This window comes from Triturus cristatus, chromosome 10 (genome assembly GCF_964204655.1).
Source record: "Triturus cristatus chromosome 10, aTriCri1.1, whole genome shotgun sequence".
Lineage (NCBI taxonomy): Eukaryota > Metazoa > Chordata > Amphibia > Caudata > Salamandridae > Triturus > Triturus cristatus.
In genome coordinates this window covers 277,204,996-277,219,721 of record NC_140593.1, presented here as the reverse complement: position 1 = coordinate 277,219,721, position 14,726 = coordinate 277,204,996, and the positions used below count along the sequence as shown (strand labels likewise).

General features: G+C 47.3%; 1 protein-coding gene across 5 annotated transcripts in view; it reads left to right on the top strand.

Annotated features, from left to right (window-relative positions):
* AKAP9 (A-kinase anchoring protein 9) overlaps positions 1–14,726 on the top strand; it is a 1,384,828-nt gene that overhangs the window by 1,012,589 nt on the left and 357,513 nt on the right. For all 5 annotated transcript variants that reach the window (XM_085631105.1, XM_085631108.1, XM_085631107.1 and 2 more), the window contains one exon: positions 9,675–9,827. In XM_085631105.1, coding sequence (XP_085487231.1) covers positions 9,675–9,827 — 153 coding nt within the window. The remainder of the gene's footprint in view (positions 1–9,674; positions 9,828–14,726) is intronic.

Genomic DNA, 14,726 nt, shown 5'->3' with positions numbered 1-14,726 from the left:
CTTTATAATGCTTTTCTGAATTGTAGGTCTGTTGAAAATGTCATGATTTTTTCAGACCGCACACATCACCTTATGTATGTATATTTGTGTAGCACGAATAATCAGAAAGGCAGCAGAGCGCTGTTCTGACTCTAAGGCAAAGACACTGAGAATTAATGATTGTGGGTAGGAGGGCATGGCAGGGATGTAGCTGATTTCTAATACCAAACATGAAATGGGTACTGGGTGTATAGATGGAGAAGGGGGCTGACTTATTTTCCCTTTTTGCATTGCTTTCTCTCTGGTTTGTTGACGTTCTAGTTGCTAGTATGCCGATAGCCACTGGAAAGGGCAGTTTTGCTGCTTGTGATGGCTTTGTCAATGATGCAGCAGTTCTTTTTTTTTTTTTGAAACCGTTTATTACAAAGTTCAAAGAATATACAAAGATGGGCCTACAACCTTCAGGCCGGCCGCTAGCAAACAAGAGGAGCATAAGATACACACAGTAGAACGCAGGCAGCGGCAAAGGGAAACATACAGGAGTTAGCCGCGTTGATGGCCACACCATACGGACCCCACATGACGGTTTCTTTTAAACATAAATAACAACAAACAAAATCCAACCACAAGGCAACCCACGATCGAAAACAGCAGCATGTGCTCCCCTAGAAGGGGGACCCTACCAAACCATAGGAGTATCAAGGGGGGGAGAAGGTCAGAACAGGGACTGGGTGGACTCAGTGCCCGGTACCGGATAGCTAAACCGGCTAAGGGGATGGGGCAGGCGACGGATCGGGCAATAACGGCGGGGCGCAGATTCCACCACGGTAGGCGTTCCAGGGGCCCCACACTTTCACCCATGTCCCAGGCTTACCTCTCGCTACATACACCACCTTTTCCCTAAACATGCACCAGTCCATATTTTCCTTCCAGGCCGAAACAGTCGGGGGCCTCTGGGAACCCCACAGTTGAGCAATATCGCGCTTGGCCACCATATATCCCAGAGTCACCCACCACTTCTGTGGCGCCGAATAGTCGGTTGGTTCCCACACGTTCAACAGGCATCTCCTCGCTTCGGGCAGCAGCGGCACACGCGTAACCACCCGCAGGACCTCATGCACACCACGCCAGAATCGCTCCACCTCTGGGCATTCCCACAAAATATGAAGAAAGGTCCCCAAAGAACCACACCCACGCTTACACAACCCGTCCACAGCATAGCCCATACGCAATAGCCTTGGCCCCGTTACGTAGACCCTATGGAGTATCTTGAGCTGGACGAAGCGAAGGCGGGCCGGTATGGCCACCTCTTTCGGGGAGCCCACCGCAGAGACCCAGTCCTCGTCATCCAGCTCCAATCCATCGGCAACCCAAGCCTCGCGAAGGTCAAGCAGCAATCCCACGCGGTCATTGATCAGTTTTTTATAGATTAACGAGATCGTGCTTTCCGGTACATGTCCATCCAGCACTCTATCTTCCAGAGGGGAGTACTCCGGGATGGAGGCAACGTCCGGGAAGGCGGAGCGTAGTGCATGACGGATCTGCATATACCGAAAGTACTCCCTGTCTTGCAACTGGAATTCCGTCTGCAACATCCCGAACGTTTTGAATCCCCCCCTCGTCCAGAGATCCCCCACCCTGCTAATGCCTATCATGTCCCACTTCTCGAAGCCCTTCGAGGTCCACAGGGAGCCCAACTGCTCAGATGCGTACAGTGGTGACGCCCGGGTCAAACGATCCTTCCACCCCATCGCTACATTAGCCGCGTGCCACACTCGTACCATGACACGCGTGGGGCCCGTAAGACGTGAGTCGAGCGAGCTGGAGTAGAGCGCTCGATTATAGTCACCTCCCGGCAGTAGCATCTTATCCATTTCAAAGACCGGGTTTAGGGCGGGCCCGTATAGGCCGTGATTAATCGCAGCCAGCTGGGAGGCCCAATAATACCGTTTAATATCCGGGAGGGCAATCCCCCCGTCATACCACGGGAGCGTCCGCTTCGCCAGGGCGATACGCGGTCTCCCGTCCCAGAACAGGCGGCGTTGCAAGCTCTCCACCTCGCGGAAGTAGCGCGCCGGGACGAGGTCCATTGTATTCTGCAGAGCGTACAGGAAACGCGGCAGCGACATCATCTTAAACAATGCCGCCCGGCCGAGCGGCGAGAGCGGCAAACGCCGCCAACGCGCGACATCCTCCTTCAGGCGCTGGAGGGGGTGCAGCAGGTTTCGACCATACCGGGCCTCCGCGTCTAGGGTGATAAAGATACCCAGGTACCTAAATCCCTGCGGGGCGATCTGGATAGGACAGCCCCGCGGAAGGATAGGAGCCTCCCCAGAGAGAACATACACGCACGATTTAGCCCAGTTGATGACAAGGCCGGAGTTACGACCAAATGAGTGCAATACATCAACCAGTACTATCAGTGATTTACGTGGGGAAGCCAGGTACAGGAGAATATCGTCAGCATATAGAGACACGCGGTCCTCATACTCGGGGGTCCAGCGGAGACCACGAATAGAAGGTTCCCACCGCAGCCACTCCGCCAGGGGCTCCAGGGCAAGCGCAAAAAGAAGCGGCGATAACGGGCAGCCCTGCCGCGTGCCCCTGCCCAACTCAAACGGAGCCGACACTCTACCGTTCACAACCACCTGCGCCAGCGGGCCAGAGTACAACAATTTAACCCAGCTGATAAACCCTGGGCCAAACCCAAATTTCGCGAGCGTCGCCCAAATATATGGCCATTCAAGTGTGTCAAACGCCATAGTGGCGTCCAAGGATGCCAAGATGGCCGGCTCCCGTATGAACGGGACACGTGCGAGCACCCCATGCAAACGCCGCAGGTTAAGCGCTGTGTTACGGTGGGGAATGAAGCCGGACTGGTCCTGGTGGACCAAGTCACACACCACGCCGACCAGCCGATTGGCCAGAACCTTGGCGAGAATTTTGGGCTCCGCATTCAATAAAGAAATGGGTCGATAGGATGTGACCAGGTCCCGTGGCCTCCCCTCCTTGTGGATAACCACGATGGTAGCCAGACGCTGGTCCTAGCGGGAGGGAACCCACCGAGTGGGCCGCAAGGAACATAGCACGGAGATGCGGCGCCAGCGTATCCGGTCGCAGCTTATACAACTCGATGGGAAGACCATTAGGACCCATGGCCTTGCCGGAAGCGACCGAGCGTATGGCGAGGGCAATTTCTTCGGAGGTTGGAGCGGCGTCCAACAACACTCTGTCCTCCTCAGAAAGGGAAGGCAGCGCGATATCTCTGAGCAGGGCATGGGAATCCTCTTCAGAGCGGGAAGACACTGGGGAATATACCCCACGGAAATAGTCCGCGAAGCAGGAGACAATTTCCTCCGGTTCAGTGACACACACACACCATTCGGTTTCTCAATCAACGGGACAACACGACTCGCTCTCTCTTTTTTATCCAGCCACGCAATCAATTTACCAGCCTTATCACCCACATCATACAGTCTCCCCTGTTGCTCTCTACTGAGGCCCCTGGCCGCCTCCGTGACGAGGGCCTTATAGGCCGCTTGCTTGAGTTGGAGAACATGTAATTTATCCTCCGTCACCCCACGTTCTAGATCCCCCTCCAACTCGGTTATCTCAGCTTCCACACGGGTCACCTCCTCCCGCTCGCGCCTCCGGGAGTGGGAAATAAGGGACAGGGCTTCTCCTCGGAGTACTGTCTTGAACGCCTCCCACAGTGAGACCGCCGATGACACAGACCCCACATTCTCGTCAAAATAGCGCTTAAGGGATTTAATCAGCTCTGCGCGAATGGTGGGGTCACGCAGGTACCAGGGATTGATCGGGGCCACTCTACCCTCTCCCCTCGGCAAAACATCAAAGTGCAACAAGAGCGGGGAGTGGTCCGAAATACCCCGTGCCAAATGGCGCACTTCTCCCACCCTCCCTACATAAGCCGCTGGGACCAGGACATAATCTAGCCGTGAGAGACTACCATGGGCCCCTGAATGGAAGGTGTACTGTAGCTGCGTGGGGTGTTTTAGTCGCCAACAATCCACCAGCCCCAGGGTATCCAAGAGGCCAGATAACCACTCTTGGGCCCGGGGGAGATCCCTAGGGGGGTGACGATCCACAGTTCCGGAAACTACAGCATTAAAATCCCCCCCCACCACTAGAATCCCCTCCGGAAGGCCAAGGAGGAGGTGCCCCAGGTCCGCAAAGGTGGTCGTCTGCAGCCCCGGTGGGACATATACTGACACAAAAACGACCACTCTGCCCTCCAGTCTGCCCACCAAAACCGTGTAACGTCCCCTATCGTCATGGCGCACCTCATCAATCTCCAACGGGAGCGAGTTTTTAACCATAATGCCCACACCCCTTGAACCGGACGTGAAGCCCGCATGGGCCACAAGGCGGTAGCCCCGTCGATTCATAGCGCAAAAGGAGTTGCCAATGAGGTGCGTCTCCTGCAGAAAAACTATATCGGGCGAAGTTCGCTTCAAGAACTGCAGGACCACACCTCGTTTTATCCTGTCCCCCAGTCCATTAACATTCCAGGACAACAAACTCAGTCCCCTACCCCCCATCATAAACAGAAGTCATCACTCGTCCCCCAGAGAGCACTGTAGGAATAACACAAAGATACGTTTGCCTTGTGGTGTAAACGAACAACACCCCACCCCAACCCACCCATTCCAACAAAACTCCCCCCACCCTGCACCCCTGCATGAGCCCGGACAGCCCCCCCAACTTGCAGTGTGCCTGTCGCCCCTATAAAAAGAAACTAGCTAGACCCCCTAGAGGAGGAAAGAGTACCCCTTCTAGACCCCACACAACCTCCATGGGAGGGGAATGTACAAAGACAGACGCTTGATCGAAAGTAGCATCGTATTCGTCCAGAGTGAGGCCCAATATTGACCCCTCAGTCCCGATCCAGTGGGCCGCCTCCTCCCGCCGCCCCCCCCCCGCCATCTCGATCACGATCCCCAGACAGAGTGTCCAGCCAGTCCCCGGCCGCTTCGGGACGATCAAAAAAGTGCGTGCGACCATCCACCTCCACTCGCAGCTTGGCCGGGAAGAGCATGGCGTACTTTAAGTTCAGGTCCCGGAGTCGGCGTTTAACGCCGAGGAAGCTCAGTCTTTGCTTCTGGACCGCTTGGGTGAAATCAGGGTAAAAGTTCACCTCCATATTGTCCAACTTAACCGGCCCATGTAGTCTGGAAGCTTGCAGGATAACGTCTCTGTCCCGAAAGTTAAAAATCAGGGCAAGGAGAGGTCGAGGAGGGGCTCCGACCTTCGGCCTTCCTCCGGGAACCCTGTGGGCCCTCTCCACAGCGAAAAATGTACTCAGGCCCCGAGGCTGGAGATGGGTAGCGATCAGGTCCTCCACAAATAGATCCGCCGCCGCTTCCTCCCGTCCCTCGGGTACTCCGATGATTCGGATGTTATTCCTCCGGGCCCGACTCTCGGAATCCTCGAGGCGCCGATCCATAAGTGCGCTCGCCTGACTTAGCCGGCGTACCTCCAGTTGTAGTGCCGCCACCTCAGTCGTAAGGCCCGATGCGGTGTGGGCCAAAGAGTCAACTCGATCGTTGGTCTTGGAAAGATCGGCCCTCACCAGGCCAACGTCTACAAGGACCGCATCGATCTTCTGTGCCAGGGTGTCGAACCGCTGGCCCACCGAGGCCTTCATCTCGGAAATGGCGCCCATGACGTCGTGGAGAGTCAGATCCGTGGGCAAATCCGGGGCATCAGAAGGGCCCTCAGGGAACTTGTGCGGTCCGCCGGGAGATCCCCTCTGGAGGGTATAGCGGTCCATGCTGTTGGCCGGATGGACGGTGCCACGTCGGGTCGACTTGGTCTTTGACCGATCCCCATCTTGTTTCGTGGCCATCGCCGCTGGTCCCACAATCGAACCAGCAACGCCGTAGAGGGCAGGCAATCAGGGCCACGAGCTCCCGGGGGGCCACCCCAGATCGGCGGGGTGGGCCACAGCAGGCAGGCAGGCCGGGTCCCCCAGCGAGGCCACACCAACACAAAAGGCTCCGCGATCTCACTTGCAGAAACGGAGAGAAAGTGAAAGCGAAAGTGCGGGGTACGCGACTCGCCAGGCCCGGCCCGCCGTTGTTGTTCACTTTGCCACTGGGTCACCCCCCAACGCAAATCCGGGGTTCGGCGAGAAGAAGGCCGCAAACCTCAATCGGTGCTCACTCCGGCACCCGAGGTCCAATTCGAAAACGGAAAACGGGTTCCACCTCAGCTCAGGCTCCCCAACACAGTCCCCTCAATCGAGGCAGGATGAGTTCAGGATAAATGTAGGAGGTTGCGGAGGTCCTCGGGAGCCTCGCACCTACGCGGCCATCTTGGTTGCGCGCTAGGCTCCTCCCTTCGATGCAGCAGTTCTTGAAGAGGTTGCGGCCTGGAAAGGGAAGCTAGTGGGGTTCCATCATTGTGGGGGTGATGCCATATGTCTCCCTGCCCTTGATCAGGCTTGCTGCCTGGAGGATGCCCTGAAGGATGGGAGGACCAATGTGGAGTCTGTAAGACCATGGAGTAGGGCATTTGCACCATCCATATGAGCGATTACAATGGCTCTGAAGTTGCTTTTTTGGAAGCAATATTTTCACTTTCTTTAGTAGAGAGAGCTGGTATTAGGCAGGCTCAGTTTTCTTGGTTGTGTGTACCTTTAGGGTGAGATCAGTGTCCATGGTGAATCTAAGAGATTTGGCATTGGGTGAAAGTTCTAATCGTCCAGGTTTATGTTTTTGAGTCATTAGAACAAGTTGTTGCTCTATGTGAAAAAGGTTTTCAAACTTTGATTCTCATTTTTTTTTTGGCAAATACAAGCCTGAGGGAGTTGCCTTGGCTCAACTTCCCAAATTTATGATGTTTCATTATTTGACTGAAACCTGATTTAACACTCCTATTGTTCGGATTTCAGTGTGAGTAGTAATATTATCTATTATTGTCTGCTCAAGGACCCATAGAAAGGAGATTCTTTATGCTGTTTAGGTTGGTCATTTTTCTAACCTCGTGTCCATTAGCGTTTAGTATGGTTTCCCAATAATTAGAAAATGTTTGAGATTGAGGCGAATGGTCGACAAATGTCTATTCTTTTTCAATGTAAAGTCCAGTATTATGCCTATAATAAATATTCTGATGAACACTTGAGCAGTTATATATTTGGAGATGATTGATGACAGGTCATATGAACTCTCACGATTTACAAGATTTTAAGGTATTGTCATTTTTTTTGTTGTTTTCAAAAATGTCAAATTTGTCTGCCTATCCTCGCTCATCATAATCTCAATAGTGTGCTATTGCCTACTTAACTGTGCTCATATTTAGAGTGCTGAATTTGTAAAGTCTCATCTCGTATCAGAGTCTGTATTGCTACTTCCATCTTCTTCTGAAAATGATTACAATTTTAAAAGAAAAGGGACATTTCGGACCATGATAGTGGAATCTATCTAAATCGGTTATCCTCTGCATTATGTTAGGGTTAAAGGGAAACTCGCACAACCTTTGGAATATGGTAGGTCTTTGCATTTTACCAATAGAATCGCTAGTATCCATTTTACTACCTGCAATGTAAACCACCGTTTATTTAAATTAAGCACTGTAGGAGCTTATGCCAGAAAAAATTCCAACAAGTGCAATTGAAGAGAAGTATGTTATTGCTTTTATCAACTTAGCCAGTAGGTCTGTGAGAACGTAATACATTTTATTTCATTTGTTAGTCTGAATGCTTTTCAGGAAAAACTAGTCATTTTCATGAGGAAAAATCTCCCTGTTTCCAAACCTGTACCTAGGATCTCCCCTGGCCTGTTTAACAATATACAAATATATGCACTACGTTCCTTTAAGCATTTCAGAGTTTCTGAAAGTGACTGTGGAAAGAAGGCAATGGTGAGTATTCCCTCCTACAGAACTACTACCTAGATTAAAATCATATAAAGTACCCCATCTTCAGAACAATTTGACTGACCGTCTGGAAAAGCAAGCTTTTGCAAGTTACAATGGACAATAGAGTTTCCGACTTTCACTTGTTTCTTTTAAACGGGAGGTAATTAAACAACACTTCTGCGACTTGACTCTTGGTACAGGTCTCCTTGTGTGATAAATACATGTAATTAAGTAATCTCATCAGACATCTCACCGTTGTGAATGACCACTAAAATACTTAGTATTTGCAATGGCTTGTGTTGTGTTGGGTTAGTTCTTAACCTTGCAAAACAGAATTTATCCCAAATAACCTTCTCTGTAGGAGGTTGAGACACCAGAACTGTAATCCTTATTGATTACGAAGGGGGAATTTTTTTTATTTTGAGACTGATCTATCGGCATGTGATGGCAAACTGCTAAAGTTTGTGATAATTTTTTATATAGCCAGAGTGCATCTTCAGCTGCCTGCTCATTTAGCACAAAGCTATTTATTTCGAACGAGCCTTATGATCCTAGAAGTAGACCTGCAATTAAGTTTCAAACCACTACTTTCATCAAGCCATCAACGATGACGTTAGTTAAGAATGCCCCCGAGGAGCAGGGTCCATTCTTCACACTTGTTAGAATCTCAAACCCCAGTCTCTCGAGCTTAATTGGTTTAATAAATATCACCTAATACGTTATTCCCTCACAAATAGGCCATAATATATGGATTTTGGTGCTTGTCAGAGCAAGATTTGCATGGTCAATAATACCAGGTATTCCCCTGCCTTAAATTCCAGAGGATTTGACATACCGAAATTACCACAAGAAAAATCCCTGAACTAACAGGTGTTTGCGCTGGAAACAGAATTTAACACAGACACTGCCCATGAAGAGAACCTTTAGGCTTTTCTCTCCCTTTTCTGGATGTTATGAAAGCAAACCTCTTTTGGATCTTAAGCAAAACCCCAACACCTTTTTCCTTATAAAATAATCATCTAAATGTATATGTCCGGGTCTGCTCTCAACACCAGCTTGGATCTTTGGGTAAGTATGTGCCATTCATTGCCAAGTTTTTGTTTGGTGTCAAGTGTTGCGTGCATTTTTTTTTTTTTTGTGTATCTGTATAATATTTGTACTGTTTTCTGATACTCAAACAGCGTCACATATTTTAAGACATTTTGAGTAATCATGGAATATTTATTCATGGCGCCATGTTCACTCTCATTCATACATAAGTGAAGCGAAATGTCCGACTAATCCCGGGGGTCATCCACTGTCTTGATAGCTTGAAGTCCTCAAACACTACCCTCATCTTTCAAAATGTTATCTTAGGAAGGGAGTGAGGGTAAACAAATGGCTATGAATGAGAAAACCGATATGAGTGAAATTAATTGTGTTGAATTGTTAATGACAGTTGGAGAGTAGAGTTGTATTTTTAAGTGTTTTGGCTGTAGTGCCTTTGAAGTAGCTGATGCAAGAAGAGACTACCTTGCTGCTATTGTTGCACTACCAGTATATGTATATTTAATTCATTAAGTAATTAGCTGTTCTCTAGCAATTGTTGAAACATTAAGTGTCTATTTCAGTGAAACCAAAGAATTCGTCCCGTGCATGCTTTTATGTTTTGGAAATTGGATACCAAACCTTTGCTTTCACTTTATCTTTTATTTGCAGTGTGTATTGAAATATTTATTTTGGTAACCACAGAAGGGTGAGACATGTGTTACATGCTCGGTACTAAAACTATAATGAACTATCTTTTCATTTCTGTTTCATTTGGATTTTTACAGATAACTAACCTGGAGGAACAACTGGAACAGTTCAGGGAAGAGCTGGAAAACAAAATTGAAGAAGTTCAGCAGCTACATATGCAGCTAGAAATCCAGAGGAAGGAATCTACTACACGTTTACAAGAACTTGAACTTGAGAATGCATTATTTAAGGTAATTATCTAACCAGTCAGCCAATCACTGGTTCTGGTCGTTTCCTCTAGATGAATGTGTCAGTTCGTAGAAAGACCTTTTGCTTTTAACCATTGAAACTGGCTCTGCTTCACTAAGTGAACCAGTTCTTCATCCTGTGATCTTCACTAATATTCACAAATTTTTACTTGTATATATTCACAGAAAAACAAAGTTTAGGTAAAGTCACAATTAACTATGCTTGTAAGATATTAGTATAAAACATCTTTAAAACACCTCTGAAACTCACTGGAAAAAAGCACAGGGAAAGTGTAGTTATGGTTGCACAACAAACACTTATCACAACAGAAATCAGCCACCAGTTATGGTTCAGTAGCCTATCCATTACTGCCACCCCGTCATGCATCGATTGTAACCTCGTAAATTACATCACTCATGACATGTGTAATTGCATCATTGATTACATCACAGATGAGGGCATCCAGAGGCATCAGTATTCTGTCCTTGGCTGTGAAGAGTGGAGATAGCCAAAGGACCAGACCCATGCCCAACCCTCTGCGAGTGAACACCTCACACCTCACACTCCGCACGACCTTCAGAGGTTCACAGTACAGAATGGCAGCAGGGCATTGGTTTTTGCCAGACCTTGTGGCTAACCCCCTCTGCCAATCACTTTCCACTGTGGTCAATGTGTGCTGCCCATCAGGTCTGGAATCTGAGTTGGCCTTGTACCCAACCATTTGTGGGCAGCCAAGCCCCTCTATGTATAGCCTTTGTTTGTGTACAGCACTTGTTGGCTGGCATTGAGAGCCCTAGTCCGAGCATTGCGCCCATGTATTGGCAGAAAGTCATCCCTTTCTGCAAATGGTTATAGGCCCCGTTTCCCAAGTTTTCTTTCATTTATTTATGGTTGACGGTCTAATGTCGACAGCAGTATCATAGATGTCCTCAGTGATGTCGTCAAAGTCATTTGAAATGTCGTCAGTGATGCCATTTAAGATGTTATGGGCCAACCCCCGCAGCACTCTACCACTGGATGTGCACCGGCGGGGTTGACCTCTTTTCTATTTTATTTTATTTTGAAATGATATTAAATTGTTCATTCACTTAAAGATGAACTTAACCAAAACCCTTCTTCTGTCTCGTTAATATGTTACACTGTGCTGACTTTCTATATATCCATACACATTGTAGCTTATCATCCAGCATTGACTAAGCAATAAAAAAACAGTAGAAGTGCATTTTGAGATCAGTGGGATCTGAAATAGTAATGTCATTTTGGTGACTCGTCTGTGTTCACTGTCAATAGGTATTCTCTCAGTTATCCCCGGGCCTAGATTTGTGTGATTCAAAGTGATGCAAATATCTCTAGTCTACTGTTACATGTGACCATTTAGTTTGTCCTTTTTTGGGGAGTGTCGTGTTTCTGTACCTATGCATAGCAACATTATGCTTCACCAACAGTTGCACTAGTGCTGTGAATTGCCTGGTTCCACCAGGGATCAGTCTAACAGCCTAAAATGACCATCAGCAGCTTGGGACCAACTCGTTTACCAATCATGCTTGAAATAGTTTGGATTATCTCTCTCCAGTAGTCTAAGACTTTCATAAAGTACCAGGCCAGGTGAAGAAACTCAGCACGAGTTACCCCACATGGCAGACCTTTATGTGGCTTAGAGGAGTCTATTCTATGCTGTCGCTCTGCAGTGAGGTATATTCTCTGCAGAAAGTTAACGTGAAACATCTTATGTTTATGGTTCATGGAAACCAACTTGATTTGGGTGCAACAATGTATCCACTTTGTTTCAGATGACTTTAGGCTGTCTGAGAAACACTGTACGTCTATGGTACAAGTCAGGGGAATCACTGGTGGATATAGAAATGCTATTTTGGAATGCAAGCTTAGTCTTGGTGTACCTCTTGGCAACAACAATTCTAAGGGGGTGCAATCGATCTGCTCTGTCTCAGTTATAAGGCAGAGATGCTGCCTTTCTGGATGATACCATTTTTTGGCAAGATGACATTGCAGCACTTGGTAATATTAAAGATAGGTACCTCAAACCCCTAATCAAAGATAAGCAAAATAACTTCCCAGCTTATCCGATACTGCCTGTCTGCTTACACAAGTCATGTCAGAAGCAATCTAGAAGGTTGAAGACATTGTATTAAGCATGAGTGGTATGTTCATGAATAGGTATAAAAAGGTGATAAGAACCACCATCTTAATGAGTGCCACCCTGCCAACCAAGGAGACAGTTAACTTTGTCCAAACATTGATCTAATGGGTCAGCTGTTCTACTGTAGGGCCTTAATTACATTTTACAGTAGTCTGTGTCATGATGTAGAACTACCCCAGGTATTTTACCAATCCTTCTTTCCATTTATGGGAAATTCCAACGTGGTCTTACTGTGGAGTCCGTAAGAGGGAATAGTTCAGTTGTGTTCCAGTTATTAGATATACCTGAGAAGTCACTGAACTTAAACACCTCCCATATCAATGAGGGAGAGGTTATTTGCCAGTTTATGGACAAACCGCAGGATATTGTCATAGAAACGAGCAAGCCTCCTGATCTTAGGTATAGACCCCTGTAGGATGTGCTCCTGCAGATGCTGCACTAAAGGTCCATAGCCAATACAAAAATAGGTGCAGGTGGGGGTGGTAACTCTGTCTAGTGCCACTGGGTACAAATCTGACGTTAAACCATTTACACAGAGCCTTAATCCTGGCTCTGTACAAAGCAGTGCAACTGTTTTCAGGAACAGTTCCCCCAGGCCATATCTGTGGAATGAAGCTATCTAAAAAAGCCACTCAAGAGAGTCAAAGGCCTACTCTGTATCTAATAAGACAGATGCTGCTTCTAGTGTTCAATTCAAGTGCTGCAAGGCAGCAAATACTGTGCGCAGCTTGACCTCTTTGGGCTTGTGTGGTCAAAACCTGATTGGACCGGAGAAATCTCATGCTCCATAAACGGAGACAAGCGATTTGCTAGCATCTTCACCAGGATCTTATTGTCCAGATTGAGCAGTAACAGTGGGCGGAATAATTCACATTTGTTTGAATCGTTACCAGTTCTCTGGAGCCAAGTGGTTATATTCTCTGGTAGCGCGGGTGGTAATTCACCAGCCTCAAAGGTTTCTGTATATACTTTGAAAAGATGTAGAGCTAATATTTTTTTATTCACCGTGTAGAATTCAGAGATTAAGCCGTCAGCACCAGGTACCTTCCACCGACTATATTATCAATGGCCGCTTTATTCTCTTTCAGAAATATTAGTTTTCTTAGAAATTGCCTATGACAGTTCCATAGCCATCCTGCTGCTGTCATCAAGTAGTGCTCAATATTTTCTCAGGTCACAGTTGCTCATGAAGTATATAGGTGTTCATAATACTCACAAACTCCCCACCGATCTACTTGCTGTATGTTGACGTTTTACGACGGTCTCCTTCAAATTGAAATATGTGATTTCAGTGAGTCTCTTTTTAGAAGCCAGGTTAATGTTCTGCCAAGGCGTTTTGTTTCTCTGTATTGCCTGACCTGTGCATGTATCTCCAGGTAGGTGACCTCCCTACCAGCCTTTTCACGATACCCCTGTAATAAACTGTTCAAATCTTTGAGGTAGGTGGCCTGAGCAATCACCAAGGCTCTTCTCTCCAGCCATTTAAGCTCATGCTCTGTGAATTCCAGTTGTGCATGTATTGCTTTAAGGAAGCCTGCATGCCTAGCAATTATTATACCCCTTCTGCAGTCTTTAAAGGTCTCCCACAACATGGCATATATGGCTGTGGAGCCTAAGTTTTGGTGTGAGAAATATATTAACACATAGCATAATTAGTCACAGTACACCAGATCTAGGTTAGCTCCCATTGGGAATTTCTAACTGGGGCAACTACACCTAGAGCAGAGTGTAGACAAAATTGTTGTCAAAGGGGATAGGTCCAACAATATTTGTGGCAGGTAATCATCCTACAACTCCCAGGACACTAGCTCTTGTGTTACCAGCCAGTAATCTATGCACGACAGGGTATCTGGAAGAAAAGAATTAGTAATGCTTTGTGGTTCCATAACTCTGCCTCCGTATATTAATCAGGCCTATCATCTCCATCATTTTGCGTAGTGTTTCTATAGTCTCATGTACTGTGAGACCCCCTAATATGCAATCTATCCAGTTCTGGGTTCAGCACTAAAGTAAAATGCCCACTCCACATCATCATCCCAAAGTCAGTGCAGCGAAGTATAGTAAGGATGGTAATAAAGAATGCAGGTTTATCTACGTTTGGCGCATGTGTTAATTAACACTGTATTCCTAATATTGAGTGAAACCATTAACACAGTCTACATCCATATGGATCCTCTTATTTCATGGCTCATCCTGAAGTCAAGCAGACTGCATATCAGTATGCATACTCCTCTAGAATAGGTGGCGTAATATGAAAAGTATCTAGGATGACCCCAGCACCTATCAGATTCAGTCATAAGTCGTGGGTCTAGATGGGTTTTCTGTAGCATGGCTAAGTAGACTTTATACCTGTTCAAACATGTCAATGCTTTCCTGAATTATTTAGGCTCCTAATGTTCAAGGATAGTAGGGATAGTGTTCTATTAGTGAGGTCATTTGACCAGATTACTAATATGCCATCGCTGTGGATGTGAGCTATACGTGTTTTGCTTGTTTTCACAGTAAGCAGCAGTGCATGGCCTGTATCATATCCAGCCATTCCCTCAGGTCCCCCCTCCACCCACACTGATTTCCTCAACTATCAGTGCCACACACCCCATTATACCAACATACCCAACCATCAGGGCATTACAGAGGCGATAAACACGAAAAGAATGTGGTGCCCCCGCCAGTGTCTGTCCTCCACAAAAATGTCTGTTTTTTTATGGTAGCGGCGACATCAACCTCACAGTCTTATATAGGG